Source organism: Urocitellus parryii, chromosome 4 (assembly GCF_045843805.1).
Source record: "Urocitellus parryii isolate mUroPar1 chromosome 4, mUroPar1.hap1, whole genome shotgun sequence".
Taxonomy (NCBI): Eukaryota; Metazoa; Chordata; class Mammalia; order Rodentia; family Sciuridae; genus Urocitellus; species Urocitellus parryii.
This window is the reverse complement of record NC_135534.1, coordinates 142,936,025-142,953,057: the sequence shown is the minus strand read 5'-3', so window position 1 is coordinate 142,953,057 and position 17,033 is coordinate 142,936,025. Positions and strand designations below refer to the sequence as shown.

The following is a 17,033-nucleotide window of genomic DNA, read 5'->3' as shown; positions in this document are numbered from 1 at the left end:
TTCAGTACTGGTAAATGTGGTGGAAAATGTGTCATCTTACACAGTGTGGTTGTAAATTGGCCTCACCATTTGGCAAGACAGTTTTGGAGGAGCTATTAAGATTTAAAATGTTCGTTTCTTACACCCCAGTGATTAATTTTCTCTTTAGCCACCTTAGAATAGTCATTCCTACCTAGTACCCATCAATTTTTTGCCTGTATTTAGTTGGAACTAATTTAGGACATTATGTCCATTTTTAATTCAGCCACTTTTACTGCTCTGAGTTTAGAATGGCACAGCTGCTATTTCTATAAGCAGACTTAAGAAATAAATGAAAAACAATGAAGTTTTAGCAATGGATATTGGTAAAGATCATCACTTTCCATTTTCAGTTATATTCGCATGAAAACACACCTTTCTTTAATGGAGCATTATAAAATGGGAACTTATAAATATTCTTTTCACTTTTCTGTTTCTAGAATCTAAACCAGAATCCAAGGACTCTTTTGCCAAAATTCTATGGACTCTATTGCATGCAGTCGGGGGGGATCAACATCAGGATTGTGGTGATGAACAATGTCTTGCCCCGCTCCATGAGGATGCACTTCACCTACGACTTGAAAGGCTCCACCTACAAGCGAAGAGCATCCCGGAAAGAGAGAGAGAAATCCAACCCCACGTTTAAGGATTTAGATTTCCTGCAAGACATGCACGAAGGGTTATATTTTGATACAGAAACGTACAACGCACTCATGAAAACACTCCAGAGAGACTGCCGGGTAAGGAAGCTCATTGCTGTGATCTCCTTGGAAAAGTCGCCTGTGGTCATGTAACTTTGGGCTGCCACTTACCGAAAGCATAGAAATAGGGAATGTCCATGATGGACATGTGGAATCCCAACTTGCCCAATCCTGGTGCTGATTCCTGCTTCTGATATTGAAGGAAATGGCAGATGATAAGAGATTCACGTTGAGTCTTTTAACTCACATCTCTGTTGATTTTCATAGTGAGCTAAGTCAGCTTTCTTTGATCAAAATGAAAGAAGAAAGCTTTGTTTTATTTTCTTTTCTTCCTCCCCTGTGGGGAAGGTCGTTTAACTAGGAAGAAATGAAATTTAGGTCTAATGCAGTGACCAGCAAGAAAAGCCATGTACAAATCTTGAATGAAGAGGCAAGCTTAAAGAAAATGTACTTAGTGAGATTAATGGATGGCTCCTTGGAGATCCAGTGTGAATGCAGAACCATGATGTGTGCAGCATATTTGCTGGAGTCATTTCTGAGGTCTGAATAAGAGGTGATCAGGAATGACACTTGTCAATCAGGGCAAAGACCAATTTTTGCAAGCTTAACCTGAGTGACTGTCAAAAGTAAGGGGGAATTCCCCAGCTTTTAATGCTCTGAGGAAAAAGAAAAAGAGGAAAGACCAAAACCTTGAGAAAGCTTTTCTGACATGGCAAAATTAGGTCAAAGTTCTTTGGGGTGGGGGCTAGAAATGCAATCCTAGTAGCTTCTGAAGGATGGTTGCCACTTAATTAATAAACCCTCGGAAATATAATTTCCTGGCCCAGATCAAGGTGGGAGGACCGTGCAGGCCACTCAGATAAGTGGCACATAGTGGGAGTGGACAGAAACCATGATGAGGCGGAGTGGGGCTCAGGGCTGACCAAGGCTTTCTGGAGAAGTGATACAACCAACAAGGCCTGGCCACTAAGAAATATGGGGTGTATTGGTATGTTTTCCGGGTTGTGGCTTTTGGGGCCTCTCATGAGTCTGGGAAGGTGGCCCAGGATGTTGCAGGGAGAGGAGGACACTTCTCTGCCAGACCAAGCTCACGCGAAAGTGAGCAAAACTCTCCAACCGCCCCATCTAATATAGAGAAGGCTTCCTAAGGACCCCAGTCCTACTGTTGGGAGTTTTTCCTTTCTACCTGTTATGGCTTGTATGATAAATACACACACACACACACACACACACACACACACACAAAGTGTGCTTGGAATTGTTTCTTCACTGAAGTTGTTATGCCACAGCTCCTATTATTCAGATACTATTTATTGGAGGCCACAGTGTGCCAGCAGCCTAAAACTGCCTACTGCACATTGCAGTTCTCCCAGCCACCCCTTAAAGTCACGCTCCCATTTTCATTGCTGAAGATTCTTCAAAGAGGTTGAGAAACTTGTCTAGTTTTCTCTAGCAAGTCAGTGACAGAATCTACATCTGTTTGGGTACAAAGCATGTTCTCTTAGCTGAAACTTAAAGATTCACTATGTAAATCTTTTTATTATTATTCTGTTTTCAGAAGTCAGAGAGGAACAGTGGGAATCAAGCAAACAAACAAACAAACAAAAAAATATCCAGAAGAGCCATTTAAATATCTGGGCAATTCATGTTTTTCTTTAAAAACAAAACAACATGCACACACACACACACACACACACATACATTTTAATAGAAACTTTCTTTCCTGTGTTTTTTATATCCTTACAGGATGTGGGTGAAAAGTGACCCTCAATTCCCCAGAGCTCAGTCCATTCCTGTCCACTTTTAGATTTGCTCTGTGTGTGTGTGTGTGTGTGTGTGCGCGCGCGCGCGCGCGCGCGTGTGCATGTGCTGCGTGTCTTGCCCCTTTCATACTAAAAGCCTTTTTCTGCTCTCTTCTAGTATCACTTGATTCCATGGGGGGCGGGGGGCGGGGGAGAGGTCAAATGCAAGAGCTGTTGTTCAGGATTTGTCTGTTTATAGTGTTTCCTGAGCCCAACACTGAAAGAACAAGGTTAAACAGGACTTTTCAATCAGTAATGAGACCCTGGAGATTTGCCTGTTTTATTTCTTTGGCACATTTATTGTTCTAAGGAACATAAAGATCAGTGTAGAGGTATCCTGAGGCTAACTCTTTCTCACTGGTTGCATTTGATCTTGTATAAGACATAGCTCATGGAACTTCTTTTAATTGCACATGGCATTTACCTTCAGAATGGCTTTTCTCCCTGTAGTATGGAAATGTGTAAATGCTGAGCTGTCAGGAACCTGACTCCTGTCCCTCATGCTGCTTGTCCATAACCAACCCTCTGTGATCAGAAGTCAGCAGCTGGTTCTGGGAGCAGAGCTGCACTGAGCAACACATGATTCTGCAATCAAAAATGATGGGTCTTACTATTTAATAATCATGGATCACTTTTCACACCTGATGAATGCTGTGAACTATCTACCCAGAAAAAAAAAAAAAGCCCATCAATACAGTAATTCATGAAGCATTGGAGTTCATCATCCTTCCTCATGTCTGTCCCCCCTGGGCTGAGATTCCACATCCTGGAGTAGCAGTCATCCCCCTTTTTTCAAGTAATCCTCTGAAGGGTCAACTCCCTGGATGGCTGGAAGAGGGGGTATGGTTTGGGCTTGCCAGAGCATCCCTCCCCCTGATATTGCCCTCACTTTGCAGCACTGAGCTGAAGTGGGCTGAGGGATCCAGGGAGACTGGGGCTGCTACTGGCACCAAACACTGGGAATCTGTGCCATTAAAATTCCTCCAAGAGCTGGTTGTGGTGGCACACACTTGTAATTCCAGTGGCTTAGGAAACAAAGGAAGGAGGATTGTGAGTTCAAAGCCATCCTCAGCAACTTAGTGAGGCTCTAATCAACTCAGTGAGACCCCGAGTTAAATAAATACATAAAGTAAAAGAAATAAAATATATAAAAGGGCTGGGGATGTGGCTCAGTGGTTAAGTGCCCTTTAGTTCAATCCTGGTACCCCCCCAAAAAAAAAAAAATTCTCTTAAGACTCCAGAAACCAAACCAACCAAGGGAATGCATTACTGTGTCAGCATGCCAGCAAGAGAAAGGTGAGCTAAACGTATATCAGGGTATAGCCTTTCATTCACTTATCAGACAAGTATTACAATTGGACTACGTGCCAACATGAGGCAAATGACCTCCATGTTTCTGATCAGTTGCCTGCAGTGTATTGCATGCAGTGACACAATTATATTCTAAGGATCCGAGTAGGTAACATCAGAACTGGATTTTGAAGCATGAGAGGAGTCTCCAGGTAAGCAGAGCAGTACAGAAGCCTATTTATAAGAGAGAACAATGTCAGTTGGGCATGAAATAGCCTGACATGTTCTAAGAACTATAGTTCTTTGGTGTTGAAGTAGTTAATAGTTGGGGAGAGAAAAGTGGCCAAATAATGTCAGAAGACCCTTTTTGAGGGTGCCAGCATCCTCTTAAGGGCTTAAAAGTAGCAAATCCGAGAATCCCAGACCTTTGGACTCCAGCTTTTCTGTTGTTCCCCAGACAGATACGTTAAGCTTCCTAACCTCTTGCCGACCTCCCCCTGCTTCCTGCCCACCCTCCATCTCCTCTTTCTTATTCTGGCTTGACGTCTCAGACCTTGTGATTCCCTGTCCCTGAGCCTGAGAGCTGTCCAGAAGATCCCTCATGACTCACTGAGCCAGCTCATGTTCCCTGTTCTCCTTGGACTGCCTCCTGATTCCCGTCAGAGCTGCTGTTTCTAAACTCTGCATCAAAAATGACTGCTCAGCCTCATCCCTTAGTGAGACCCCTCTAGGAGTGCCATCTTCCCCCCACAGCCCCCTGGTGCCTTCACCTGGCTTCTCCAACCCACTGGTGGGTGCTGTGTATAAGCCAGCCCTTGTGGTGCTCCATCCCTGGCCAACCCTCACACAGAGCACTAATGCAGAACTACTCCAGAAAACTGATCTTGTTTTATGCTTCAGTGCTGCAGAGCCCAGTTCCCAACAGGCATCAAACAATGGGATATTTTCAAAGGAAGGTTCCTGATCTTGGGTTCTCCCCCATCCCCACTTTGATGCTTCCTAGTCACTGTGCCTAGGGGAAATGGATATAAATAATTGTCCCCTCCACCTGGTCTTCAAACACTTCTATCTGTCTGCTGCTGTGATGGCCATCCACAGTCACAAGTGAACTTGACTCAGGAGAAAGAGCGGTAACAATGGCAAGTACAAGGGCAATCAAGGTCACTTGCCATCACAAACAGGGAGTAGGATTTATCCAAATCATTCCCTGTGATTCCAGACAAGCTGAGATGCACATCCTGTTTGAAAACTGCTCTTCCCAGGTGTTCTGTCATCTTCCCCCAACCCTCTGCCTCTTCCCGTCTTCCTGACCACATGAGCATGGTGCAGCCAGTTTCCCTAATGAGTGCTCTAAAGGTACCCTTTTCTCCTTCCTCTCCCTCTTTTTCCAATGCAGTAAACCATCAACTCCCATCCGTCTTCTCCTAAATGACTAGTGGACCCGCCCCTCTTCACTGTGTGCATAGCTATGGCCTTTACTGAGACCCTGGTTGTTCATCACCTGGAGTTTTGAGTGGCCTTTTCACTGGTCCTCAGTGTCGTTGCTTTCCGACTCATCCCCACCACTGATGCCAGAGTGACCCTCTGATCAGAAGACAGCCAGCCTCTTGCAGTTCCCTGGCCAAGGTTCCCCACTGTCTTGGGGCTAAAGCTGGGCTTCTTAGCTTGGAACAATAAGATACTTCCTGATCTGGTCCTTGCCACGGTTTCTGATGCTTCCTTCAGCTTCCTTCTTCAGCCTTCTCTCTCCTGGAGCATCGCTATTCTGATCTATTGGCCATACTCCAAAAGTATGGGCCTTTCTGCGTGTTTCACTCTGCTCAACCATTTTCCCCCTCTTCTACCGCTCTCAGCTACTCATTTCAGAACGACTCGGGTATCTCTTCCTTCACGACCACCATGGTATGTTCCCCATGCTGCGCATTCTAGTCTTACCTCTTTCGTGAGATTTCATACACTGTTATTCTTTCATAGGCAGATCCCTAAGCCTAAAGATCACACCTCAATCTGTCTTTGTTTACATCTTGGTGCTTAGTAGGTACTTTGTAAATGATTTTTGGAAAATGTATTTGAACAAAGGAATTATGAGCTGTCTGAGGATAAAGAGACAAGATAGAATACACCTCCAAGAAGTCTGTCTTGGCTGACTTTTGTGTATCTAGCTGTTTTTCAACTCTTGCCTATTTGGAAGGAAGTATTTAGTTTTGCTGTAATGCCTGCCAAATATGGCATTGAGGGTTTAATAAAGCAGCTGATCTCCATTTGATTCACTTGGGATTATCTGAAAAACTGTACTTGCTGTCCTCATATTGAGTCATTTGTTTGGGAAAAAGTGTATTTATATTTCAGTGACTTCCCCGTGGAAGCAATGTTATAAATGGTCATTAGATGTCATTTAATATTGGCCCCTGTCTCCTTTAGGTATATATACACTCTCTGTCTAGCAAGACTGTAAATGTCCCATTCCTTGTCACTTTCTGCCTCTGCAGTTCTTAGCTTACTGTATACACTCAGTACACATTTGATTATGATGAAACTCTTTTGAATTGAAATTTTATTTATTAGTTTTGGAAGAACAATTATGAACTATTTTAGTATTCATTTTTAATTTACTGTGGTTATTTCTCCTGATATGATTTATCTACAAAAAATCTAAAATTCCATATCATTTAATTAAGTTGACAAATCATTACACCCTGTAATATTTTTTGATAACTCTGGAGGAATGACATGGAGACAAAGTATATTAGTGAGAACTTGTGTTTATAGTCCAAATTTTTCCTAATCCTTCAAGTGGGAGTCATATCAGAGAAAGTCTTGATAATTAATGACCTAAATGACTTATTTTACATTTATTATCATTTTTTGTTGAGCAGCAAAGTTATTAATTTTTGAATAGTGTGGAATCAATTTTATTTTTTTACACAAATCATTGTTACCATAAATATTAATAGGTCCTCAGAATTAAATGAAAGCAATGAATGAATACTAGAACTTTTTGCAGCATTCAATTTATAGAACAGATTTCTGTCAGCTATGGGCATGTTTGCATGAGTTACAGTGTGGGTTATTTTATGTGATCCTCAATTTATCATTATGGCTTGGGCTTACCCTTCAGCTATACTTTTGTTTAGAGTTAATTTTTGCACCTAATTTGGTTTATTTTTTCCTTTGGTATTTATATTGATTGCCTTCCCAGCTATCCTTGGGAAGGAAAAAGTACTTCATAAATAATAAGAGATGTACATCTCTTAGTAATGGTGATGTTTAAACTTCTTTCCTTTTATCAATAAGGAATTAGATTTTATTCTTAGACTTCTACCATAAAATGAAAAGGGAACAGGGATATCATTGACTCTGTACCTTTGAGATTCTTTACAATAGAAGGTACAGATGAATTCACTATCTTTCAAAGTAGATTTTACAAACACTATAATTCCATGATGTAAATGATTTGCTCCACTATTTTGCATTATATTTTGAGTTTTGTTACCTATAATATTATTTATTTTGATAACATAAGAGTATTTAGATGAAGGACATTTTAAATTGGTGAACAAATAACTAAATAAAACACACTCATAGAATCAAAGATTGAGCTGGAAAGGGATATTAAGAGTTCCCAGGAATGTAGAATGGTGCCGTCCTTTCCCTAATCTAAGAGATAATGAGTTGGATGTAACTAGACATGCCGAATTTCCCAATGAGGATAGAAATGACAACATTGTTATATTTGGAAGAAATTTTTTTAAGTTATGTCTCTCTTTTTTTAAACATAATTGTAGGTTTATTTGAAAGATGTCATATACCCTTACCCAGCTTCCACCAATGGAAACATCTTATACGACCTTGGCATAGTATTGCAACCCAGAAATTGATTCAGATACAAGCTAATGATGTTTTTCAGATTTCTCAAATTTTGTCAATTTTATATGCACTCATGGGCATTAGAGGGAGGATTCTGTGCAATTAATACATACATGCAGATTAATATAACTGCATGTATGGAGAACTCAGGCAAATGCAGAGTTGCTCCTTCTCAAGATCTCCCAGGCTACCCTTTTACAGCCATGGCTACCTGCCTGTTCCAAAAACCCTGCCTAATCTTGTGCAAGCACAAATCTATTTTATACTTCTATAATTTGACATTTCAAGAATACTATCTAAATGGAATCATAACATGTAGGATTGTTGGGATTGGCTTTTTCCACCTGGCCTGATGCCCTTGAGGAGCATCCACACTATTACCTGTATCAATAGTTTGTTCCTTTTTATTGCTGAGTGATATTTCATAATACGAATATGCCACCATTTAATATTTATCTTCTAAAGAACATGTGGGTTTCCCTCTGGTTTTTGAGATTTCATATAAAGCTGCTCTGAACAGTTTTTTGCCAGAATGGCTGCATCATTTTACATTCCCACCAGAGCTGTATGAGTGATCCATTTTGTCCCCATACTTGCCAGCATTTGCTATTGTCACTATTTTTTATTCAGCCATTCTGATCAGTATGTATTGAAGTCTCTTGTGTAAAAGTTGCCTGACTCCAGAAAAGCAAAGGATAAAAGTAACAAAAAGGCAATTTTGGGTGTATTGGAAAGAGTAATGAAAGCAAAGCTGAAAAACTTACAGTTAAGTCTGGTGACTGCTAATATGTCCATGGGATTTAATGCAATTGACAGGAATTCCAAAGAAGAGATTTAGGGTGTGTATTTCTAATAATAAACACTTTTAGCCAGGCACAGTGCCATGCACCTGTTATCCCAGCAATTTAGAAGGCTGAGGCAGGAGGATTACAAGTTCAAGGCCAGCCTCAGCAACTTGGCGAGACCCTGTCTCAAAGAATAAAAAGGGCAAAGGAGGTAACTCAGTGATAAAGTGCCCCTGGGCTCAATCACCAATACTCCCTCCCAAAATTAAATAAAATATAAAAATAAGCATTTCTATGAGGCTGAATTCTCATATTACTTCATGTAAATCTATTATGTAGCCATTAGTATTTTTACATTATAATTGCTTGATTTCATATTTAATGTTTGCTACTAAAATCTGCTCTCTTTGAGAACAAGAACTGTGTGGCTTCATTTTCCCATCATTTATCCTGTGTGACAATTCTATTCCACAGTTCTCTTGGTGTCAGTCTTCTGATGAACCCTAGGAGCTAACGATACAAACACTTTTTGAAATGGTGGACCTTACCTAACCAATAAATGCATAAAAGTAGATTTTGATAATAACCTATACACAATTTGTTATGAAAGAAAACCAAAGTCAATTGTGTCAATGTTATAAATTTGTATATACTTGTTTGAAGTAAACTTGTATGGCTCATTTGGCCAATGTTTGTTAATAGTAACTTAGTAAATTACAACTGTGCTGACTCCCCAGTCTTCTCATTTAGGTCATGATTGGTGTCCCCATTTAAGACTGGCCACACACCACACTATTCATTACTCTTGTAATGGAGCTGTTCTTTGTCCAGGTTTTTGCCTTTTGCTGCAGGTTAGCTCTGAGACAGGAATAGGAAAGGCAGGAAAGAATCTCCTGTTGGCAGTAACAAAAGAGAATATGATCACTATGAGATGTGGCAGAGTGGCTGCAAAAATCAAAATATTCTTTTATGCCTGACTTTCTATTAAGAGATATCTCCATGTGGGCCACACAAGTAATTCTCAGTATTTTGCAAAATTACCTATTCTAGTTTTTAGTAGACACAGGTTTCCTTTCACATATAACACATAGATACCTAAGTAGCTTAATAATTTAAATGCACCATATGTAATATGTAATCATCAAATAGATCTATACAGTTCGGTGTATGCAGTGCATAATTTCATGGGCATGAAGGACATCTTTCCTAGGCTCAGTTAATGTTTGTTGTGGACTTGCTTTGAGCCAGCAGGACTCAACCTCATTATAACAACTTATAACAACTCTATGAAATGAGTGCCTTGGTTCCCTTTTGACATATTAAGAAGACTGAGGAGGGGTTGAGTTTCCCCAGGTCTTCAGGGTTCACAGTGCTGGATCCGGGGCTCACCTATGTGTCTCTACCTTCAAAGTCCTGTTCCTCCATCCTCTCATTCTCCTTGAGGAGCTCACAGGGGCAATGGGAGACAGTCTACTGAAATGAAAGCTCTAAGTCATAACAGATATAGACATCAAAGGCTTGAAGTGCCCGTGACTGGTCTTTCTGGCTCTGACAAGAAAACACAGTAGGAGTCAGGAAGAGGCTCTGTCAAAGTAGACACCTTGGTCGATGCAGAACAATGAGTTCATAAAATTTGCAACCTATTTCCAGGAGGGACAAAGGTAGGAAAACCATGCCATGACTGAAGAATACAAAGTAAAATAAGTAATCTAAAGATCAAATTTTTTAAAATGTAATGAAAAGCATAATCAAGCCCATGGACACTGGCCAACTCTTACCAACATGTGTGCCCATGAAATCCTATTAACATAAAAGCATAACTACTTTCTGAGAAATGTGATGGTTACAGTGGGATTGATTGTTTTTTAAATCTGCTAGAGAAGGAGATCAGGAACTAGATGTGTGATGTTGAATCCGGTGTGAGCAGCTTTGGGAAATTCTCAGTAACTACAGAAACTGAAGGATTTTCAAGCCAGTAGCAGGGTTTTGCTTATTGTTGTTTTTTTTTTTTTAACCCTTCCTTCAAATCAACAGAAGCATTATAAAAAATTCTCCAGAAAGATGGAAACCAGAGACTAAAAAAAAAAAAAAATACAAAAATGCCTTCCTGATCCTTGAGAAGTAAACTCCTTTTCCTTTTCTTCCTGAAAGAAATATTACCTCAAGATTAAGGGCTGAAGTATTTCCTGAGTTTGTTGTCATGGTGGTGGCTGTGGCTATGGTTGTTTTCTTTAGTCACTTGTCACCTAGAAATTGAAATATGTGAAAACTTAGGCTAATGGAAGCTGAAGTCTTTGGGTCTATGAAGGGAATGATGCTGTACCTGGTATACAAGTGTTTCCTGCTTTTGTCTGAGAAGAACCTACCAGTCTTTGATTTCGTAGATGGCCCTAAGGTTAGAGGGAAGGTCATTGGAGGTCCCAAATGGGAGGACCACACAGCATCTGAGGGAAGGGAGCTAAGGGAAGGAAATATCCCCACAACATCCCCCTCCCTGCAGGGGATCCTGGGAAAGCCAGAGGAGAGCTGCAGGCCAAAGGACAGGGGCCACGGTGGGGGGGGGGGGTCTTATGGGAGCAACTCTGGCTTTGAATATGTATTTGGAAAGGCTTTGAGGTTGTTGCTGTAGATCCGGTGGTGGGTGCCCTCAAAGCCAGTCACAAGGGTCAGGATAAGAATTAGAACAGTGTTGTCAAAACCTGAACCAAAGGAGTGAAGGGGCAGCAAATCGCAGCCATTTTCAAAAATGGAGTTGAGGTTGCATATCTTGAGAAGAACTTTTAGAATCTGATAAAAGACTGAGTTGCAGAGACTTAGGTGTACTTGAAGTTTTCAGAATGGGGAAAAGATCACAAAGTTGAGCAAATGGCTCAGAAATACGCTTTGTGTGGTACCTTCATGACACAGTTTATTGTGTACTGACAAATGCAACCTTGTCTTCCCCACAAAAGCTTTCAACTTAGGCTACTTACACCAAAGCATAAAATCAGTTTCATCTTGTAGGGCTTTCTTTTATTCATTCAACATGCAGTGCCCGTGTACAGAGCACCCACAGAGCTGGCAGAACAGGGCCTGCAAGACTGCCTGGGAAGAGCCAGGGGCTTCCAGAAATATCACCACACACTGGTTTGGCTCTTCATCCCTGCCAGGACCGGTCAACACTTTTATATGTCCTTCTCCCCTACAAGTGAGTGTCCCTCTGATCTCACCAGTGTGCTTCCTTCAAAGAAATTTTCAAATTTAGTATTACAAACCAGGAAGTACATCTATCCTCACTTTTGTCCTTTGAAAAACTGCTATGAAGATTGGTGTGTGTGTGTGTGTGTGTGTGTGCGTGTGTGTGTGTGTGTGTAAGATCTTTTTAAATGATGGATGACTATTTTCAATGCATATAAGTATACTTCTATCACTTGAAGCTTTTTAAGTGAGGAGGGAAAAGGTCTTGGTACAGGTTAATCCAGCAGAGTCCAGAGTTCTAAATCACACATTAGACTCAGTACAAAATACATTATTGCCAGAACTAGGCTAAGAGCTTAATATTTATTTCATTCTGCTTTACCAGCCAAAATTATGTCTTGTCACAGCCTGTATTTTCTCTTCATTACATTAGCAAAGAACACTCTGAGCTTTATTGAGGAAATTAGATTACATTAAAAAGCCAGCATTCAGCTCTAACTAGACTTGCACATATAAGTAGTTCTGACGCTGTGCTCCGAAGGGCCTGCTTAGTGAGGAATAGCAGGCCCTTAGATTCATTTTTCCCTAAACCACTATTTCCAGGAATGTCTATTTGCATAAAATGTCTGGGATACTATTTTGAATTTTCTTATTTATTGGCTTAACACAAATGTTCTGTGTCAATCATTAATTTCTTGTTCGAGAACTAAACTAATATAAATTAGCTAGAAAAATTACTTGAAGCCATTGATGTAGCTTCCTGTCAACTCCACTTTCAGTTAACTCTTTAGATCCTCCATCAAAGAATGATCAGTTGAGATGAGTATAAAATGTAGCCAATTTTCTGCTTTCACTACTTCACTTAAGATCCCAGATTACTAATTTTTATTTTCATCTGTGCCATCTCTACCCTAACATCAATAGAGATGGCGGTAAGTTAACTCTTAACAAGAATAGCAATGCACTTCATGTAAGCATTTCAAAACAGTATATGAAACTTTATTTTTGAAAAGTTCAAACATATATAAAAGTGAACAGAATATTATAAATAGCGCACGCACACACACATACACACATACACACACATACACACACACACACACACACACACACATGTGCTGGGCCCAGTTTTAACAATTTGTAACTCAAAAAACTCTGGTTCATTTTACTGCCTCACTCCCCATGTAATCTGAAGCACATTCCATGTCTCACATCATTTTATTCATACATGTCTTAGTAAAAACCTCTTAATGCTAAAGACCCCTTTTTTAAAAACTAAGATGCCAATATCATCCATTTAAAATATTAATAATTCTAACTAAACATCAAATAGTGTTCTAATTTGTAATTGTTTCAGAAAAAAATATTTGGATCAGCATTGAGATAAAGTCTATTTAAGTCCCACTGTCACTCTTAATTTTCATTTTGAAAATTAATTATTTTGAAGATATTTATCAGAGAAATGGGGTTGTTTATCTCAGAGTCTGGATTTTGGTAATTACATCTCTGGTTTCATTTATCATTCTCCTCTCTCATCTACTTTTTCTATAAATTGGTCGTTGGGCCCAGAGGTTTGGTCACCTAGAGGTTTGACTTCAGATAAAATGTCTCTTCCCATCAGAAGGCACACAGTGTCAGAATGCCTTTCTTTATGTGATGTTAGAGATGTTGATAACCAATGACCAGATCCTTAATTCAATGGGAATTATAAAAATAGGGAATTTCTTTTTTTTTTCTTTTTTCTTTTTATTCTTTTTTAGATATACATGACAGTATAGTGTAATTTGACATATTATAAATACATGGAATATAACTTACTCTAATTAAGATACCATTCTTGTGGTTGAACATGACGTGGAGATTGATCGTGTATTCTTGTATAAACATAGAAAAGTTATGTCTGATTTATTCTACTGTCTTTCCTATTACCATCCCCCCCTTCCCGTCATTCTGCTTTGTTTAATCCACTGAACTTCTGTTCTTCCCCTCTGCTGACCCTTGTTTTGTGTCAACCTCTGCATATCAGAGAGAACATTCAACCTTGGGTTTTGTGGGATTAGCTTATTTCACTTATCATGATAATCTCCAGTTCCAACCGTTTACCAGAAAAAGTCACAAAGTCATTCTTAAAATAGGGGATTTCTAATTGTATTGTTTATTAGCTAGAATGTACAAGAGAGTTTGAAACGAGAGTGCCTGACACATAGTAGGTGTACAATAAAATAGTCATACAGAACTGATTACTTTTTATAAGAACCCCTGTGATGTAGGAAATTATTAGAAGTCTTGCTGACTTAAGATTCACTTAATAAAGCATCTCCTCTTCTTGTAGAACCATATCTTTCTTGACTTTGCATAAGGCAAAGTCTAGTCTCGAGCTAGATATAGCTGAGTTGCATTATCTTTACCACTCTTAATATCTTCTGGTGCTGGTACCAGTTTTTAAATGCAGCTGTTTTCAATGACAGTTTGGATTTACCCAAGGATTGTCCTTTTTTCAGTCTTATGCTAATTTAACTTTGCATTCTTTTTTTAATTAATTTTTTTATTTATGTATGACAGCAAAATGCATTACAATTCTTATTCCACATATAGAAGCACAATTTTTCATGTCTCTGGTTGTACAAAGTATATTCACACCAATTCATGTCTTCATACATGTTCTTTGGATAATAATGTCCATCACATTCCACCATCATTTCTAACCCCATACCCCCTCCCTTCCCTTCCCACCCCTCTGCCCTATCTAAAGTTCGTCTATTCCTTCCATGCTCCCCCAACCCACCCCACTATGAATCAGTCTCCTTATATCAGAGAAAACATTCTGCATTTGTCTTTTTGGGATTGGCTAACTTCACTTAGTATTATCTTCTTTAACTCCATTCATTTACCTGCAAATGCCATGATTTTTATTCTCTTTTATTGATGAGTAATATTCCATTGTGTATATATGCCACATTATTTTTATCCATTCATCTATTGAAGGGCATCCAGGTTGATTCCACAGTTTAGCTATTGTGAATTGTGCTGCTATAAAGATTAATGTGGCTGTGTCCCTGTGGTATGCTGTTTTTAAGTCCTTTGAGTATAGACTGAGTAGAGGGATAGCTGGGTCAAATGGTGGTTCCATTCCCAATTTTCCAAGAAATCTCCATTTTTGGAAAGCAAAGGAACCGAGAACAGGAAAACTGAAAAAGCCCTGGGATGTGTTACAGATGTGTGAATAAATCTTCCATCTTAAGGCCAGCCCCAAGCATTTTGGGGTAGTTAAAGAGTCTGCAGTTGACCAACCTGTAACATGTTATCCCAGCAGCAGTTTCCCAAAGATAAACATGGTACTCTTATTAGAATCAAAGCTCAGCCAAGCTTATAGCAAAACAACTTGCCTTTGATCTGCCATTGAGTTGTGTGCCTATCAAACAGTACATTAAAACAGTCTGTCAATATTAGCTTGATTTTTGCCCTTGGCACAGAGTGTATACAGTTCCTACAGTGTAAGTAGGTTTGGAAACATTGTGGGCTTTTATCTTTATTTTTTTGACAACACAACACATAATCACAATAAATGTTTTCAGTGCTAAAAAATTTTCACAGGCATTATAATGATGATGCACAAATATCAAGTTCTTATATTTAAGACAGAAGAACTTCTTTGCTGCAGAATATTTTGATTTTTACTTACTTGCCCAATACATATGGAAAGCAACATAGCAATGTGCATTCCTACTATGTTCAGAGCACACAGCAGGAAACACAGTATAAAACTAGCCTTTGGTGAGTCAAGCAGAGGTAGATTCTTAAATCATGGAGGAACACTGATTATGATCACGTGGTTGGGTTTTCTGAGGGAAGATGTATTCCCAACAATTTGTTGACATCATTAATAAAATTTTCATTTAGGTAAGCTAAGTTAGGCTCTAAAAGGAAAAAAAACAGTGGGAATTAGAAAGATAGTAAGAACCTTCCTGAAGAAATAGCATGAGCAAAATATCAGGGCTTGCATCTTCAGAGCACATTTAGGGATAATTAAAGAATTTCAGTTTGACTAGAGGGGGAAGTATGTCTGGGATGGCAGTGAACAAAGAGATGTTGGTAGGGGCCATAGTAGCAAGGACCTTCAGGGCCAAACTGAGGCACTGGCACAAGAAATGACAAGATTTAAGTAGGGGGGTTGTTGTGAACCTGGTAAAGCAAGGGGGTCAAGATGGATCTGAAAGGGAAGTTGAAAATGAGTCATTACAGAGAAGGAATGTTTTGATAATAAAAGTTGCAAGACTGGACAACTTAATTAAAGGAAAAGGAATCTGAAATCGACATTAGAGTGATGAAAAAGGGAAACGAAGAGAAAGAACTGCTTCAGGGCAAAATAAGGTCCCAGTGTGACCCTGGGTAGAAGATTAGGGATATCCAGAAGGCCACTGAGGTGCAGCTAGGGATGAGATCAAACCAAAGATTGCAATTTAGGAATTGTCTCTAGAAAGATGGTAGTTGGAATTTACTTCTGAAAGATTCCCAAATGTATCCACCTCTCCCTCCTGCTGCTCCCACCTCATTCAGGAGTCATCATCTCCTACACTCAGTCTTTCAATGATATTATTGACTTAAAATAGTCCTTGAGAGAGAAAGAAATCTCTCTGACCTTGACCATAAAAAGCACCGCGGTATTCCAACTTGCTTCCAGTTTTCTGTAGCTGTGGGAATGATCTCTGATATTTTACTTTATAAGTGAGAAGGTAAAGAAGTGCCCAAGCTAGATGGAAAGGCGCCTGTGTTTGCATTGTAACTTACATTTTGAATGGCAAATGCACAGGTACAGAATCTACCAGCAGCTGTGAGGTCAGGCAGACATTCTGGAAATAAATGTGCACCCAAGTGACGAACTGGATCGTCTGCCGTGTCACCAAATGTTGCTTACTCTTGCAGTTTGTGCATGTTAAGTTTTTGGCATATTTATTAATTCCTTTAATTAAAGAACTGGGAGGATATGAATAATGGAACTATTTTGTTCCTAACTGATGCAAAACTTTAAAACACATAATTAAAAATCTACTCCCAGAATTTTCCATTACAGAAGTTTTAAATTTTGATTTAAAATATATGCATATATATATATATATATATATGCATATATTTATATATGTCTTTTTGTTTCCTGACATTTCTTGTGGCTGGTGATTTTTGCCTAACCAAACACCTAAGATTTATGATTAACTTTTCACATAATGGGAATAGAATTTCTTTTTTAAACCTTCCACTCTGGAAGGAGGAACCTTGTCCTCCTAAGAACAATTCAGTTACCTTCCAGGATGCTAACAATCCAATATAAGTGTAAAGAAGAAATGAATCTCTTTTTACAGCCTTTTCTAAGTTTCTCTTAAAGATTTTTAAAATGT

The 17,033-nt window shown here is 39.3% G+C and overlaps 1 protein-coding gene across 1 annotated transcript in view; it reads left to right on the top strand.

Annotated features, from left to right (window-relative positions):
• Pip5k1b (phosphatidylinositol-4-phosphate 5-kinase type 1 beta) overlaps positions 1-17,033 on the top strand; it is a 285,611-nt gene that overhangs the window by 185,818 nt on the left and 82,760 nt on the right. The window contains exon 7 of the mRNA XM_026389267.2: positions 459-758. Within this exon, the coding sequence (XP_026245052.1) occupies positions 459-758 (300 nt within the window). The remainder of the gene's footprint in view (positions 1-458; positions 759-17,033) is intronic.